This window comes from Mus musculus, chromosome 2 (genome assembly GCF_000001635.26).
Source record: "Mus musculus strain C57BL/6J chromosome 2, GRCm38.p6 C57BL/6J".
NCBI lineage: Eukaryota > Metazoa > Chordata > Mammalia > Rodentia > Muridae > Mus > Mus musculus.
This window is the reverse complement of record NC_000068.7, coordinates 148,819,574-148,830,979: the sequence shown is the minus strand read 5'-3', so window position 1 is coordinate 148,830,979 and position 11,406 is coordinate 148,819,574. Positions and strand designations below refer to the sequence as shown.

The following is an 11,406-nucleotide window of genomic DNA, read 5'->3' as shown; positions in this document are numbered from 1 at the left end:
TCTTCGCCATATTCATTTAGAAGTAGAGAATAGAAAGCCATTGGAGAATTCTTTGTCAGCATTACCAGATAGTGAGTTGAGGCACTCAGGACCAAATAGAACTTGGAGGCCAGAGGAGCTATGATGCAAAACAGCAACTGTCCTCCTTCTTTCTAAACCCTCAATTTAGATAATAACACCTACTCTAGAGGATTCCTTAGCTTGGTGTGAGCTAAGTAGGAAATGGCTTTCTCAGGGATCAGTCAGAAACTGAAATGAGGCCATGAATGACAGCAAAGGTGATGATGTAATTGGCAGGTGCTTTGCCAGTGCCTTGCTAATTCCATCCATGCTATGTGAACTTCATGAGAGAATAAGGGACCCCATGGAGCCACTGTGGACAGTTGAAGTTATTTGTGTTTGGAGATTTGTTAGGCTAGAAGTAACACCCATTTGTTGGCTACAGATTCCCTTTCCTCTGCAATGATGGAACCACTTAGAGAAGGCTACCCAACCCCAGAAAATAGTATCACACACTCTCAGCACTAATTTCAAAGAACACACACACTTAATAAAGTCAGCAGGTCATCTGTGGTGGTCCACTATCTTACAAGCATCTTTATTCAGTTAAAAGAAAAGTAAGAGTGGCAAGGTGTCCCGAATGCTGATTAGATATCTTTGCATTGCTTCTTCAGCATTTTAAGTTCAAACTTCCATGGTTTGGAGCTAACAATAAAAATGCAAAACACCATCTAAAAGAGACATAAAGAGCAGTTACTTAGGGAACTGTGGAGAGGCATAGTAAAGTGCCTAAATTTGGATCCCCAAAACCCATGTTAAAAAGCTAGACATAGTTGTACATCTATAAGCCAAGCACAGCGTGAGCGGATACAGGCAGTTATCTCAAAAGACAACGTAAAGAATGGTTTGCATGGACACTTGTACACAAAAATATATATATTACAAAATACACACATACATACACATACACACAAGTGTAAACACACACAGAGAGAGAGAAAGAGAGAGAGAGACAGAGAGACAGAGAGACAGAGAGAGAGAGACAGAGAGAGATTTAGTATGAAAGAAAAAGGAAAAATCCCACAATTCCCTACTTCCAGTTCCCATGATTTGACTTAAGAGAACAAAGGATGCGTCAACTATATCTACTACAGTACATGTATGGCCAACCTTCAACCTTCACACAGAGGAGCCAGCCTTCCTTACAGAATCAGTCTGAATCCAGAAATTGATCAGTCTTACAAATTTGCCTCCATCTACAGCCCACTTTCTGTAATCCATAAAGGCCATCTGCTGTGCCTGAATCCCTGTTGATCATGCCCCATGGAAACAATAAAACAAGAATAGCATAGAGCCCTGTGCTTCTCAGAAAAAGTAGAAAATCTGTCCAGACACCAAGCAGAACAGCTTCAGGTGGAGAATCACATAGAGATGCATGACCTGGTTTCAAAATCTTGAAGGAGTAGGCTCCAGGCTCATGGTGGACAATGAGCACCTTGTTTTTCTAGTCTGTGTCCTAAAAGTCCATATTAATTTAGAATAAAATGTAAAGCTGAAATACCTCTATGCTCAACCCTTCCTAGTACATAGCACTTGGAGCAGGATATCTACCAAGATGATCACTACCCAGAACTAATAGCAGGGTCTACTTATCACTTCTTTAAGATGGTAGTGCCACAGAGATGGCTCAGTGGGTAAAGTGCTTGCTGAATAAGCATGAGAATCTGAATTTAGATCTTTACCACCCATGGAAAACAGCATCACAAAGCTGTGACCTCAGCACTGTGTGGGAACAGAGACACATAGATCCTGGGGCCTTCTTGACCAGCCCATCTAGCCCAAATGACAAGCTCCATCTTCAGTGAAAGACAGTGTCTCCAAAAAGTAAAATAAAGAACAGTAAATGAAGACTCCCAGCATTAAACTCTAGCATGCACATATTAATACACAAGTACATACACATACACACACATCATCATCATCATCATAACAAATTGTAGATTCCCTTAGGACCATCTCTTTATGAGAAAATTAATAATTTAATGAATATATAATGGTGAATATATATATACATATATATGTGTGTGTATGTATGTATGTAGGTATGTATATATACACACTAGTTTGGCTGAGATGGCTCTGGTTTTAGCAAGAACAGATCCACATGACAGGATATCCCTTAGACCTGGAAAAGAACAGGACAGATTTTTGCTCTATGACTTTGTGCCAGAGAAACCCCAAACAGAAGGAATGAAGTTTGAGTAGCCTCAGCTTTATCAGCCAATCCTCTATGAAGTACTATATGTGTGACTGTGACTGACCCACTTTTCTGGAAAATTTCTGCCAGTACATACCACAGGAGCAGAACGGTTGCCCAGAAGAACCCAGTCCAGAATGCAAAATCACAATAGATAATGAGTTGGCTTTGATTTAAGCCTACTTTTATGTGTTGTGTATATGTTTCTCTATATGTGCTTATGTCCCTGTGTCCCTGGGTACATGTACATATATGTATGTATGTATGTATGTATATGTATTATAAAATGGGGTAGGATGGTGTCAATGATAGATAATAGGAACAACATCTCAGGTCTGCAGTCTGGCTACCACAGTCTCAAATGAACAAAGTTTAAAGAAGAAACTAGCAAATGTGTCTTAACTGTCCTCTCAGTGTTCTCTATCACACAGGTAGGACCAGGGCAACTTCCTTTATGTCAACCACATACCTTTTTCATTTTAGGATCCTGTTGAAACAAGCAGTTTTCATTATCTCCTGCAATCTTCTTGCACATTGTTCGGGCAATGTTTACTTCAAGATAATACTCCAGACTGTCTGTGATCTGTCAACGAGTTGTGGAAGTTAAATCTCATAGAAGAAAACAGAACCAAGCATCCCCTCTGCTGAGCCTATACGCCATTGATTTCTTAAGGCTAGAATATATCCCTGCTCTTCATTAGCACTACATCTCCTGGCTGAAGTTTTGAGATTATTTGAGAGAATTCTTAACTTGACCTCTATCTTCTCTCTCGCAATCATTTTATTTGTATTTATTGATATCATCTTTATTATTGTGTGTATACATGTATATGTTATATGTATGTATTCATGCGTGTTGATGCAGTGAGCATGCGCTGAAAGGTCAATCAGTGTTGATATCTTCTTGGATCACTCTCACAAAACCTGGAGCTCGTTGATTTTGCTAAACTGTCTGGCAAAAGGAGCTCAGGGATCTGCTTATGCCTGCCCACTGCTCCAAGTGCTGGGTTGCAGTCATGCACTGCAATGCCTAACATTTGAGTAGATGCTGTAGTTCAAACCCAGGCCCTCAAGTATTTGCAGTACTATTTTACTGAATGAGTCATCTCCCTAACTCCTGGATTTTTAATTTTATAGTAATAACAAGTGTCCGCAGAACAAAACAAGGAAATTATAAACAAAGAGCATTCTCCCATGAAAATTAACCATTTCTTTATTGGAATTTGAGATTAGGTCACTTGTAAAGAACAGGTATTTAATTTTTGAGGTTTTTAGTGGTTCCACATTCACAGATCAGCAAGCTTAACAGGATTCTTCTTACTATATTGTGAGGGACTGGCATAGCCTCACAAGGGTTCTTTCAGCAAAATATTGCTGGTGTATGCAGTAGTGTCTGTGTTTGGTGGCTGATTATGGGATGGATCCCCGGGTGCGGCAGTCTCTGGACAAACACAGAAGTGGATGCTCACAGTCAGCTATTGGATGGATCACAGGGCCCCCAATGGAGGAGCTAGAGAAAGTACCCAAGGAGCTGAAGGGGTCTGTAACCCTATAGGTGGACCAACAATATGAACTAACCAGTACCCCCCCCCCCCCCCAGAGCTCGTGTCTCTAGTTGCATATGTAGCAGAAGATGGCCTAGTCGGCCATCATTGGGAAGAGAGGTCCCTTGGTCTTGCAAACTTTATATACCCCAGTACAGGGGAACACCAGGGCCAAGAAGTGGGAGTGGGTGGGTAGGGGAGCAGGGTGGGGGGAGGGTATAGGGGACTTTCGGGATAGCATTTGAAATGCAAATGAAGAAAATACCTAATAAAAATTAGAATAAAAAAATAAAAAAAAGAAGGAGATCTAGTGTGCAGCCTCAAAACCTTTAAGAACAAATCAGTATCCAAGGAAATTGCCAGCTATCTTAGCAAAATCAATGAGTTCCAATTTGGGGGAAAATGATGAAAACAGCAACGTTGATCCGTAGCCACCCAGTAAGCACTCACACAGGCACCCACACCCACACGCACATACACACTACTCATATGAATATATATATGAATATATATATATACATGCACACACCACCAACAACAATAATAACAACAATGTCAGAGAGAGAAGTAAGTCAGACGCCAATGGTAAACATTCTCTTTGTAGCATAAATCCTTCCCCTAGGGCCACATCTTCATACCTTCATACCTTCGCATAAGGGATTAAATTTCCAAAGCATTTTTTTAGAAGGACACATTCAAATGACAGCACATGTCTTTCTCAGAGGCAACTATGAGAGAGTACAGGAATTGACAGACCAAGGGAGAAAACAGAGAGTTCTACAGTTGTTGGAGGCACAGAGGGCTCTGTACTCACTGAGAAGCACTCAGAGACTCAGGAATATTAATCATGCAGGGGTGTCTCCTCACGGAAGGAGATAAAAATTAAATGCTTCCATTCCATCAAGAAAGCTGAGAGTGGATTTTGTTAATGACCCAGTGACCTTTGTGCTATCTGTAGAGGAAGACCTCACCCACATTCTTCTTCAGAGAAAGACCTCACCCAAATTCCCCAGAACTATTATACCAGACTCTTCCCCTCCTTAAGGGAATTTGTCTCAGGAACTTTATGGCCTGCTGACCTCTATGCTATCATTCAAAGACTAGATTCTAAGCCTTTTAAATATAAAACCCACCTTCACAAATACTTTGAAAAAAAAAACTTATATGCAGTCACATCTTAAACTTTATTATGCATCTAGAATTATGCTGATTGTTGCCTGGAAACCTTTTCCTAAATTGTACTGTGTTTTAAATATGCTGATAGTGAACTTCCTCGAATTATATTCTCCAGAGTCTGTACCAGGTTGTTGATGCAAATGTGCACATAGTCTCCATTCCTATCTCCTTGTGGGCTTGCTTCCATGTCTGGATCCCTGCAGGAACACTCTCAAACAATGATTTCAGCTATAACTAGAAGTTTCAACCTCTGTTGTACCCGTCTTTCAAAAGAGAGTTCTGCTAATTGTCTTTTGCTTTTAATAACATAGACATACCTAGTATTCAGTTGATCAATAAATTCATGTTATGTGGAAGAAGATTTCTCAAGCAAGACACAAAATCCAAACAACATATAGAAAGAAAAAGCTAAGTGCTGTATTAAGTCTGTATAAGCAAATTTAAACTGCAAACAGAGAATGGGCAAGTACAGCCCTGTGTGTGTGTGTGTGTGTGAGAGAGAGAGAGAGAGAGAGAGAGAGAGTTTTTCATAATATTAGGAAATACAAAAAGATATATTTTCATATTCATCAACAGACAAACATCTAAAAGACAAGAGAGTTTCAATCTTGATATGATGAATAGCAAGAGACACATACTAGCAGCATTGTCAGGAGCCGAAATCTATTTAGTCCACAGCCTAACTGAGGCCCTATGTTCAAAGTCCAGCATGACAAAACTTTAAAAAAAAAGTAGGTTAAGTATCAGCATTCAGGGTCAATTTGCCATTATCTTACAAATACACTCTCGAACCAAAGAATTCCAACTCAGAGTATTAACTGTGATGAATGCAATGACCTGTTTATTGTTCTACATTTTCTATTAACAAACCTACTGATCTGCTAGGTTTAAGCAAAAATAAATAATCATGATAATCTAGTTTCCATATATGTATACACACACACACACACACACACACACACACACATATATATTCACACAAAGTACAGAATGTGTGTGTGTGTGTGTGTGTGTGTGTGTGTGTGTGTATGTGAATTCCTGTGGCATTTTTAGTGCCAAAATAAACAAAATACAGTATGATTTCATAAATACAAAATACACATAATTGAACCAGTGAGATGGCTCCCTGGGTAAAACCACCTACCATCAAGGGTGAAAACCTGAGTTTGATTTCCAGAATCTCCATGGTGGAAGAAGAGGCTGGCACCTTCTTCCCTCCCCCCACCCCTCCCCCTCTCTCAAATCTCTCTATCTCACATACAGAGAGGGGTGGAGAAAGATAGAGGGAGGGGAGAGGGCGAGGGATGGAGGGGAGAGGGAGTTGGAGAGGGAGAGAGAAAGAGAGAAATTTTTGAATTTTTCCATAATCTATGTACATGGAAAGAAAATATCTGGAAGGAGAGAGCAAACTATTTTAGTGGTACTCTCAGAAGTAACCAGACAGATTGGAAATGCGAGAAACAGTTTCCTTTCATTTTTATTGTGTGTGTATGTATCCGTGTGTACGTGACAAAGTGTGGGCATGATACCATGAATTGGTAGCTCAAGAAACTATCAATTTGAAATTCCAAAGCAAGTTTTCTATTGAATGTATATTGCTTTCACACCACCATAAGCTAAGAAATCCTCATTTAAATTATGATAATTTAGAGAACATCTGTGCTTCTGAGTTAAAATCATTGCAGGGGTGTCAATTCACTCAGCCACCAACCAATCATGAGCCTAATGTACATACCTAATGTTCAGCAGACAAGGACAAACGGCTTCTTGCATGCTGTGGCAGCCCCTCACGGCTTTTCCAGACTCCTCTCTCTGTCTTTGAACCTTTCAGGTAACTCGTTTTTCCCTTTTGCTGGACACTTCTTCACTATGGAGCATGAATCAGAATTTGCTCACCCTATCCAGCCACTCCGAGTCATACTCCGACTACAACCTCAGGGATCTGGGTTTATGCCTTGACTCCCTTGCTTGCCAGCTATAACAGCACTGTATGCGTTCCATGGCTCAGTTTCCTCTCTATAGCACAGAAGAATAGCTTCTACCTAAGAACTGTGCAAGCAGAGTGAATGAGCCATGAAAAAAAACAGGCCAACAATATGAAGGAAATGTTCTAGTTGAGCCAAAGTAGTTCCAGGTTGCTGTGCAAGATCATGTACACTGGAACTCAACACTGCTCAAAACCTATAAATGCCCTTTCTGAGCTATGATCTATACTTTAAATTTTTTATTTATCTTTATTTTCTATGTATAAGTGTTTAGCCTATATGAACATATGTATACCATGTACATGCCTGGGGACCTCAGAAGCTAGAAAGAGGTGTCAGATTTCCAAAAACTGGAGTTACAAAAAGTTGTGAGCCACCATATGGATGATGGAAACCAAACCTAGATTATCTGCAAGAGCAGAAAGTGCTCTTAACCACTAGGCTCTCTCTCCGGGAGCCCCTGGCCTACAGTTTTACTGTTACTATAACTAATTTTAATTGATATTTTATGTTTCTTCTAAATCTCAGACTAAAACAGCAAAATCTAATTAATTTTCACTTCTAAAATAAAATGATATGTTGTAGATAAAGGCATCCTATTGCCTTGTTTCCATTCCTATATAGTAACTACCCCTCAACACTAGTCTCTGCCCCCAACAGAAGACTGGAGGATAAAGGAGCAAGGAACAGACAGAATACCCACCTGCTCCTGAGATTTTAGGATATCCACCACCCTGAAGTTGTAGAGGTCATTGCTGGCCTTGTTATATTCTTTCATGGCATACCAGAGTGCATGCTGCACATAGACATAGGATTTGGGGATGTCTTCGAATGGCCTCACAATCTGTGGGGAGCCCCAGGCTTCGACTCTTCTAGATACAAACTCCACCATGATCACCAGGAACAGCAGGGTCTGTAAGAATCTGGCCATGGTGCTTCTTCATTCAAGGAACATACCAAGTTCCTATTTTCTTTCCAGAGCTGGTGTCAATGTAGCCAGTGAGGCCCCTGCTTTCTCTGCAGGTCAATGGATCCTTTCTCTTCAACACCTGACACGGCTGTGGGTTACAAGAAAGGAATGTCTGTTGGCATCATTATGATAGTTACTATAATGAGAAGTACATATTTGATTTTCATTCCCATTTCTGCAATTAAAACCCTAGGTATTCCTGTGTAGGCATCTACACAGTCCATGGCAAGCCCTTTTGCAGGTATGTGAAAGCGAGCTCTTAAGTGAGCCCTGGAGCAACAAAAGGATGGAGCTCATTGTCAGAAGAACCACATAAGTTGGATCTTGCAGTTCACCTTTGACCTCAAGGGGATGAAGTCTGAGTTGATCAGCAGTGGAGAATGATTTTGTCAATTGTGCCCGTCTCACAGCATTAGCAGAGCTTCCAGATTGGTGAAGACATGGGGCAGGAATGTAGATGAATAAAACCCCAAGTACCATCCTTTCTTGCGGTGCCTAACTCTTCATCAAGCTGCTCATCTGTTCCTTAACAATTGTCCACACTGAGGCACAGGGGGAAATTTGATTGCAATTAGAATTAAGATGTGGAAATCTTTACCTGGTAGATAGGTCACGATTCCCTCAGCATCTTTGAGTGAATCAGTACCCTTTATTGCTGGAGCAGGTTAGTTTTTTTCAGGAGTGACTTTGTGCATGGTTGCTACTTGCTCTTCCACCATGCTATGATACTGTGCAGATACCCTCACCAGACATGGTCTCTCAAATATGTACTTGAAACCACAAACCTCCGGTCTACCTTAACTTCTATTGCTTTCAATTTATGATATTCAGTCATAACAAAAAATGGAATAAGATACAAAAACAGGCAGAGTTTGTGGGGACCTTCCTTTCATAGCCAAGTTCAAAGAAAGTGTGACTACCCCAGGAACCTTCCACTTGTGTTTGACATCTAAAATGGGAGACCTTTTTTCTTTTCTTTCTTTTTCTTTCTTTCTTTCTTTCTTTCTTTCTTTCTTTCTTTCTTTCTTTCTTTCTTTCTTTCTTTCTTCCTTCCTTTCTCTCTCTCTCTCTCTCTCTCTCTCTCTCTCTCTCTCTCTTTCTTTCTTTTTGGATATTTTCTTTTTACATTTCAAATTTTTCCCCTTCAGAAACACCCTATTCCACCCCCTCTACCCCTCCCTCACCCACCCACTCCTATCTTCCTGCCCTGGCTCTCCCCTACACTGGGGCATCAAACAGCCTCAGACCCAAAAGCCTCTCCTCAAAGATTATGAAAGCAAGCCACACTTCTGTTGTCTTAGGCTAGTACCAGGTAATGTTGCAACTTAACTGAGTCACTGCATGTCCATTTGATGCTAGAAAGAATTAGAACATCTCTGGGAGATCTCACAAATGGGGTTCTAGGGGTACTTTGTGAATTAAACAAAAGTATCCGGCTACTCCCAGAGATGCCCCCCCCCGTATGAATTTCCCTGAAGACCTGGGATGGGGGAGCCTATAAAAGTCTATGAGAGTGACCCTAGCTGAGATTCCTACAAGTGGAGGACATAGTGGTTGAAGTGCCCACCTCCTGTAGCCAGGCAGGACTTCCAATGGAAAAAAGGGGACATCAGCTCACCCACAAAACCTTCAACCCAAAATCTGCCCTGCCTACAAGATGTGTAGGGATAAAGATGGAGCATAGGCTGAAGGAATGGCAAACCTATGACTGGCCCAACTTGGATTCATCCCACGGGAGAGAGCCAATCCCTGACTCTACTAATGATATTCTGCTATGTTTGTAAGTGGAAACCTAGCATAAATTCGAAGTCATTTTATTGTAGAACACTACAATTGTTCTATTTTATTGGTAGCTCTTGTTCATCCTTGCATATAATTTATAATTAAATTTTATCATGTCATATCTATATAGATAAAGGAGCAATATATATGACATTGATACTACTTACAATGCAGACATCCACTGTAAAGAAAAAGGTCAAAAACAAAACAAAACAAACAAACAAAACCCCATGTTTTAGCAACCAAGCCACAACTACTTTGACCCTGGTTGTGACTTGAGGTGATTTACAGATAAGCATAATTCCCAATGACCTACAGCATCTGACATAGATAAATAAGAAAGACAAGTTGTGTTGGAAATTTATTATTTAATAAGACAGTGAGATGCCCACCTATCTGGATTTGTACCTCACACAAATAAGACCAAGTAACTGGCCTGCAACTACCATAAAACTTTTACATCCTATCAGCCATGAAACTTTCTCTTTGTGGTCCCATCTGCTACCCACTTGTATCATATTTCAGTAAGTTTTCTTTCTGTTTCTGACCTTGGTAAGTTGGTGTTTGTTTGTTTGTTTGTTTGTTTGTTTTTTACTAATATCCACTGGCTTTGTCTACTCCATCTTGAACTGCACTAACTGTTTTCCCACAAGTAAGCAAAACTTGTTTACTGGCACATCACTTGCTCAAATCTCCACTGTGATCCCATTAACCTACCATCAGAATGAAGTTGATGCAGCAGGAGACACAAACCCCATGTTCCAGGCAACATGGCCTCTCCACCTCCACCTCACTTGCCCTGTTTCTTAAGCATGTTAACAAGCCCCACTAATCACCTTGCTTATTTGGTGTGTTAAAGGAGAATCTGAACCAACTCTTCAGTGCATGATTCTGTTTTCTAATCTCTGGATTACTTTCCTTGTCCTTGAAGACCACCCTGAACACTTTACTCTTTATCATGTCTAAACCAAGCTCTCAGACATGCTGTTGGTCTCTGAGCCTTAAAGTGGCTACTCTATCCCATAGAAAGTACCTTTATCTGTAGTGAAGACTAAGATTAAATGGCCTCTAGCCTCAGGTTGCTCTTGATCACCAGCATACCAAGTTCATGCTCCTGCTTCCAGATAGGCATCTGTGGGGATCTGAGCCCCAGGTGCTTCTGGCCTCTGACTTCCCTCTCCTCCCAGGTAGTCATGCCTGCATCCCCTTTGTGAGGTAAGCTAGCCACTCTGATGCTGCTCTAGTCTGGATACCTCAGATAGGTCCTATCAGCCTTTTCCTCACTGCTCTTGTATTGTGTGACACTATTTCAGGGTTATATGGAAAAAATGCATACCATCCCAGATAGGAAACCAAAAGCAAACTAAAGTATAAACACTGCCAAAGGTCAACTTGGTGAGGCAGTGATTTTTACTGGGGCTCCTTGGAGAAATATAGGTGAGGGATTACTCACAGGAATACAAATGACTCAAAGCTGCATCAGATTTATTGATCTTCTTGATGATAGCTATATGTAATGGTTTGAATACTCTTGGGCCATTGGAAGTGGAACTACTAGGAGGTGTGACTTTGTTGGAGTAGGTGTATCCTTGTTGGAGAAAGTACATCACTGTGGGGGTGGGCTTTGAGGTCCTATACTCAAGCTCCACACAGTTCAGAAGAGACCCTGATCCTGGCTGCCTTCAGATCAAG

The 11,406-nt window shown here is 40.8% G+C and overlaps 1 protein-coding gene across 3 annotated transcripts; it reads right to left on the bottom strand.

The window, feature by feature from the left end:
* Positions 1–569: 569 nt before the first annotated feature.
* Cst13 (cystatin 13) lies at positions 570–10,911 on the bottom strand. Of its 3 annotated transcripts, none has more exons than NM_027024.3 (4): positions 10,748–10,881; positions 7,666–8,020; positions 2,727–2,840; positions 570–731 (listed from the first exon to the last, which is right to left on the bottom strand). In NM_027024.3, the coding sequence occupies exons 2-4, from the start codon at positions 7,891–7,893 to the stop codon at positions 648–650; spliced, it is 426 nt and encodes a 141-aa protein (NP_081300.1). In that variant the 5' UTR covers positions 7,894–8,020; positions 10,748–10,881; the 3' UTR covers positions 570–647. The 3 variants fall into 3 exon arrangements, with proteins under 3 accessions (NP_081300.1, XP_011238068.1, XP_017174738.1); XM_011239766.2 differs by lacking the exon at positions 10,748–10,881 and adding an exon at positions 8,268–8,469; XM_017319249.2 differs by lacking the exon at positions 570–731 and adding an exon at positions 2,165–2,185 and having other exon boundaries at positions 10,748–10,911.
* Between the last annotated feature and the right edge of the window lie 495 nt (positions 10,912–11,406).

Excerpts from the sequence above, each read along its gene's own strand:
- Cst13 (NM_027024.3), bottom strand. The coding sequence starts at position 7,893 with ATGGCCAGATTCTTACAGACCCTGCTGTTCCTGGTGATCATGGTGGAG. Across the intron at positions 2,841-7,665 it reads TCCTAAAATCTCAGGAGCAG|ATCACAGACAGTCTGGAGTA; the intron begins GTGGGTATTCTG and ends ACTCGTTGACAG. Across the intron at positions 732-2,726 it reads AGGATCCTAAAATGAAAAAG|ATGGTGTTTTGCATTTTTAT; the intron begins GTATGTGGTTGA and ends TGTCTCTTTTAG.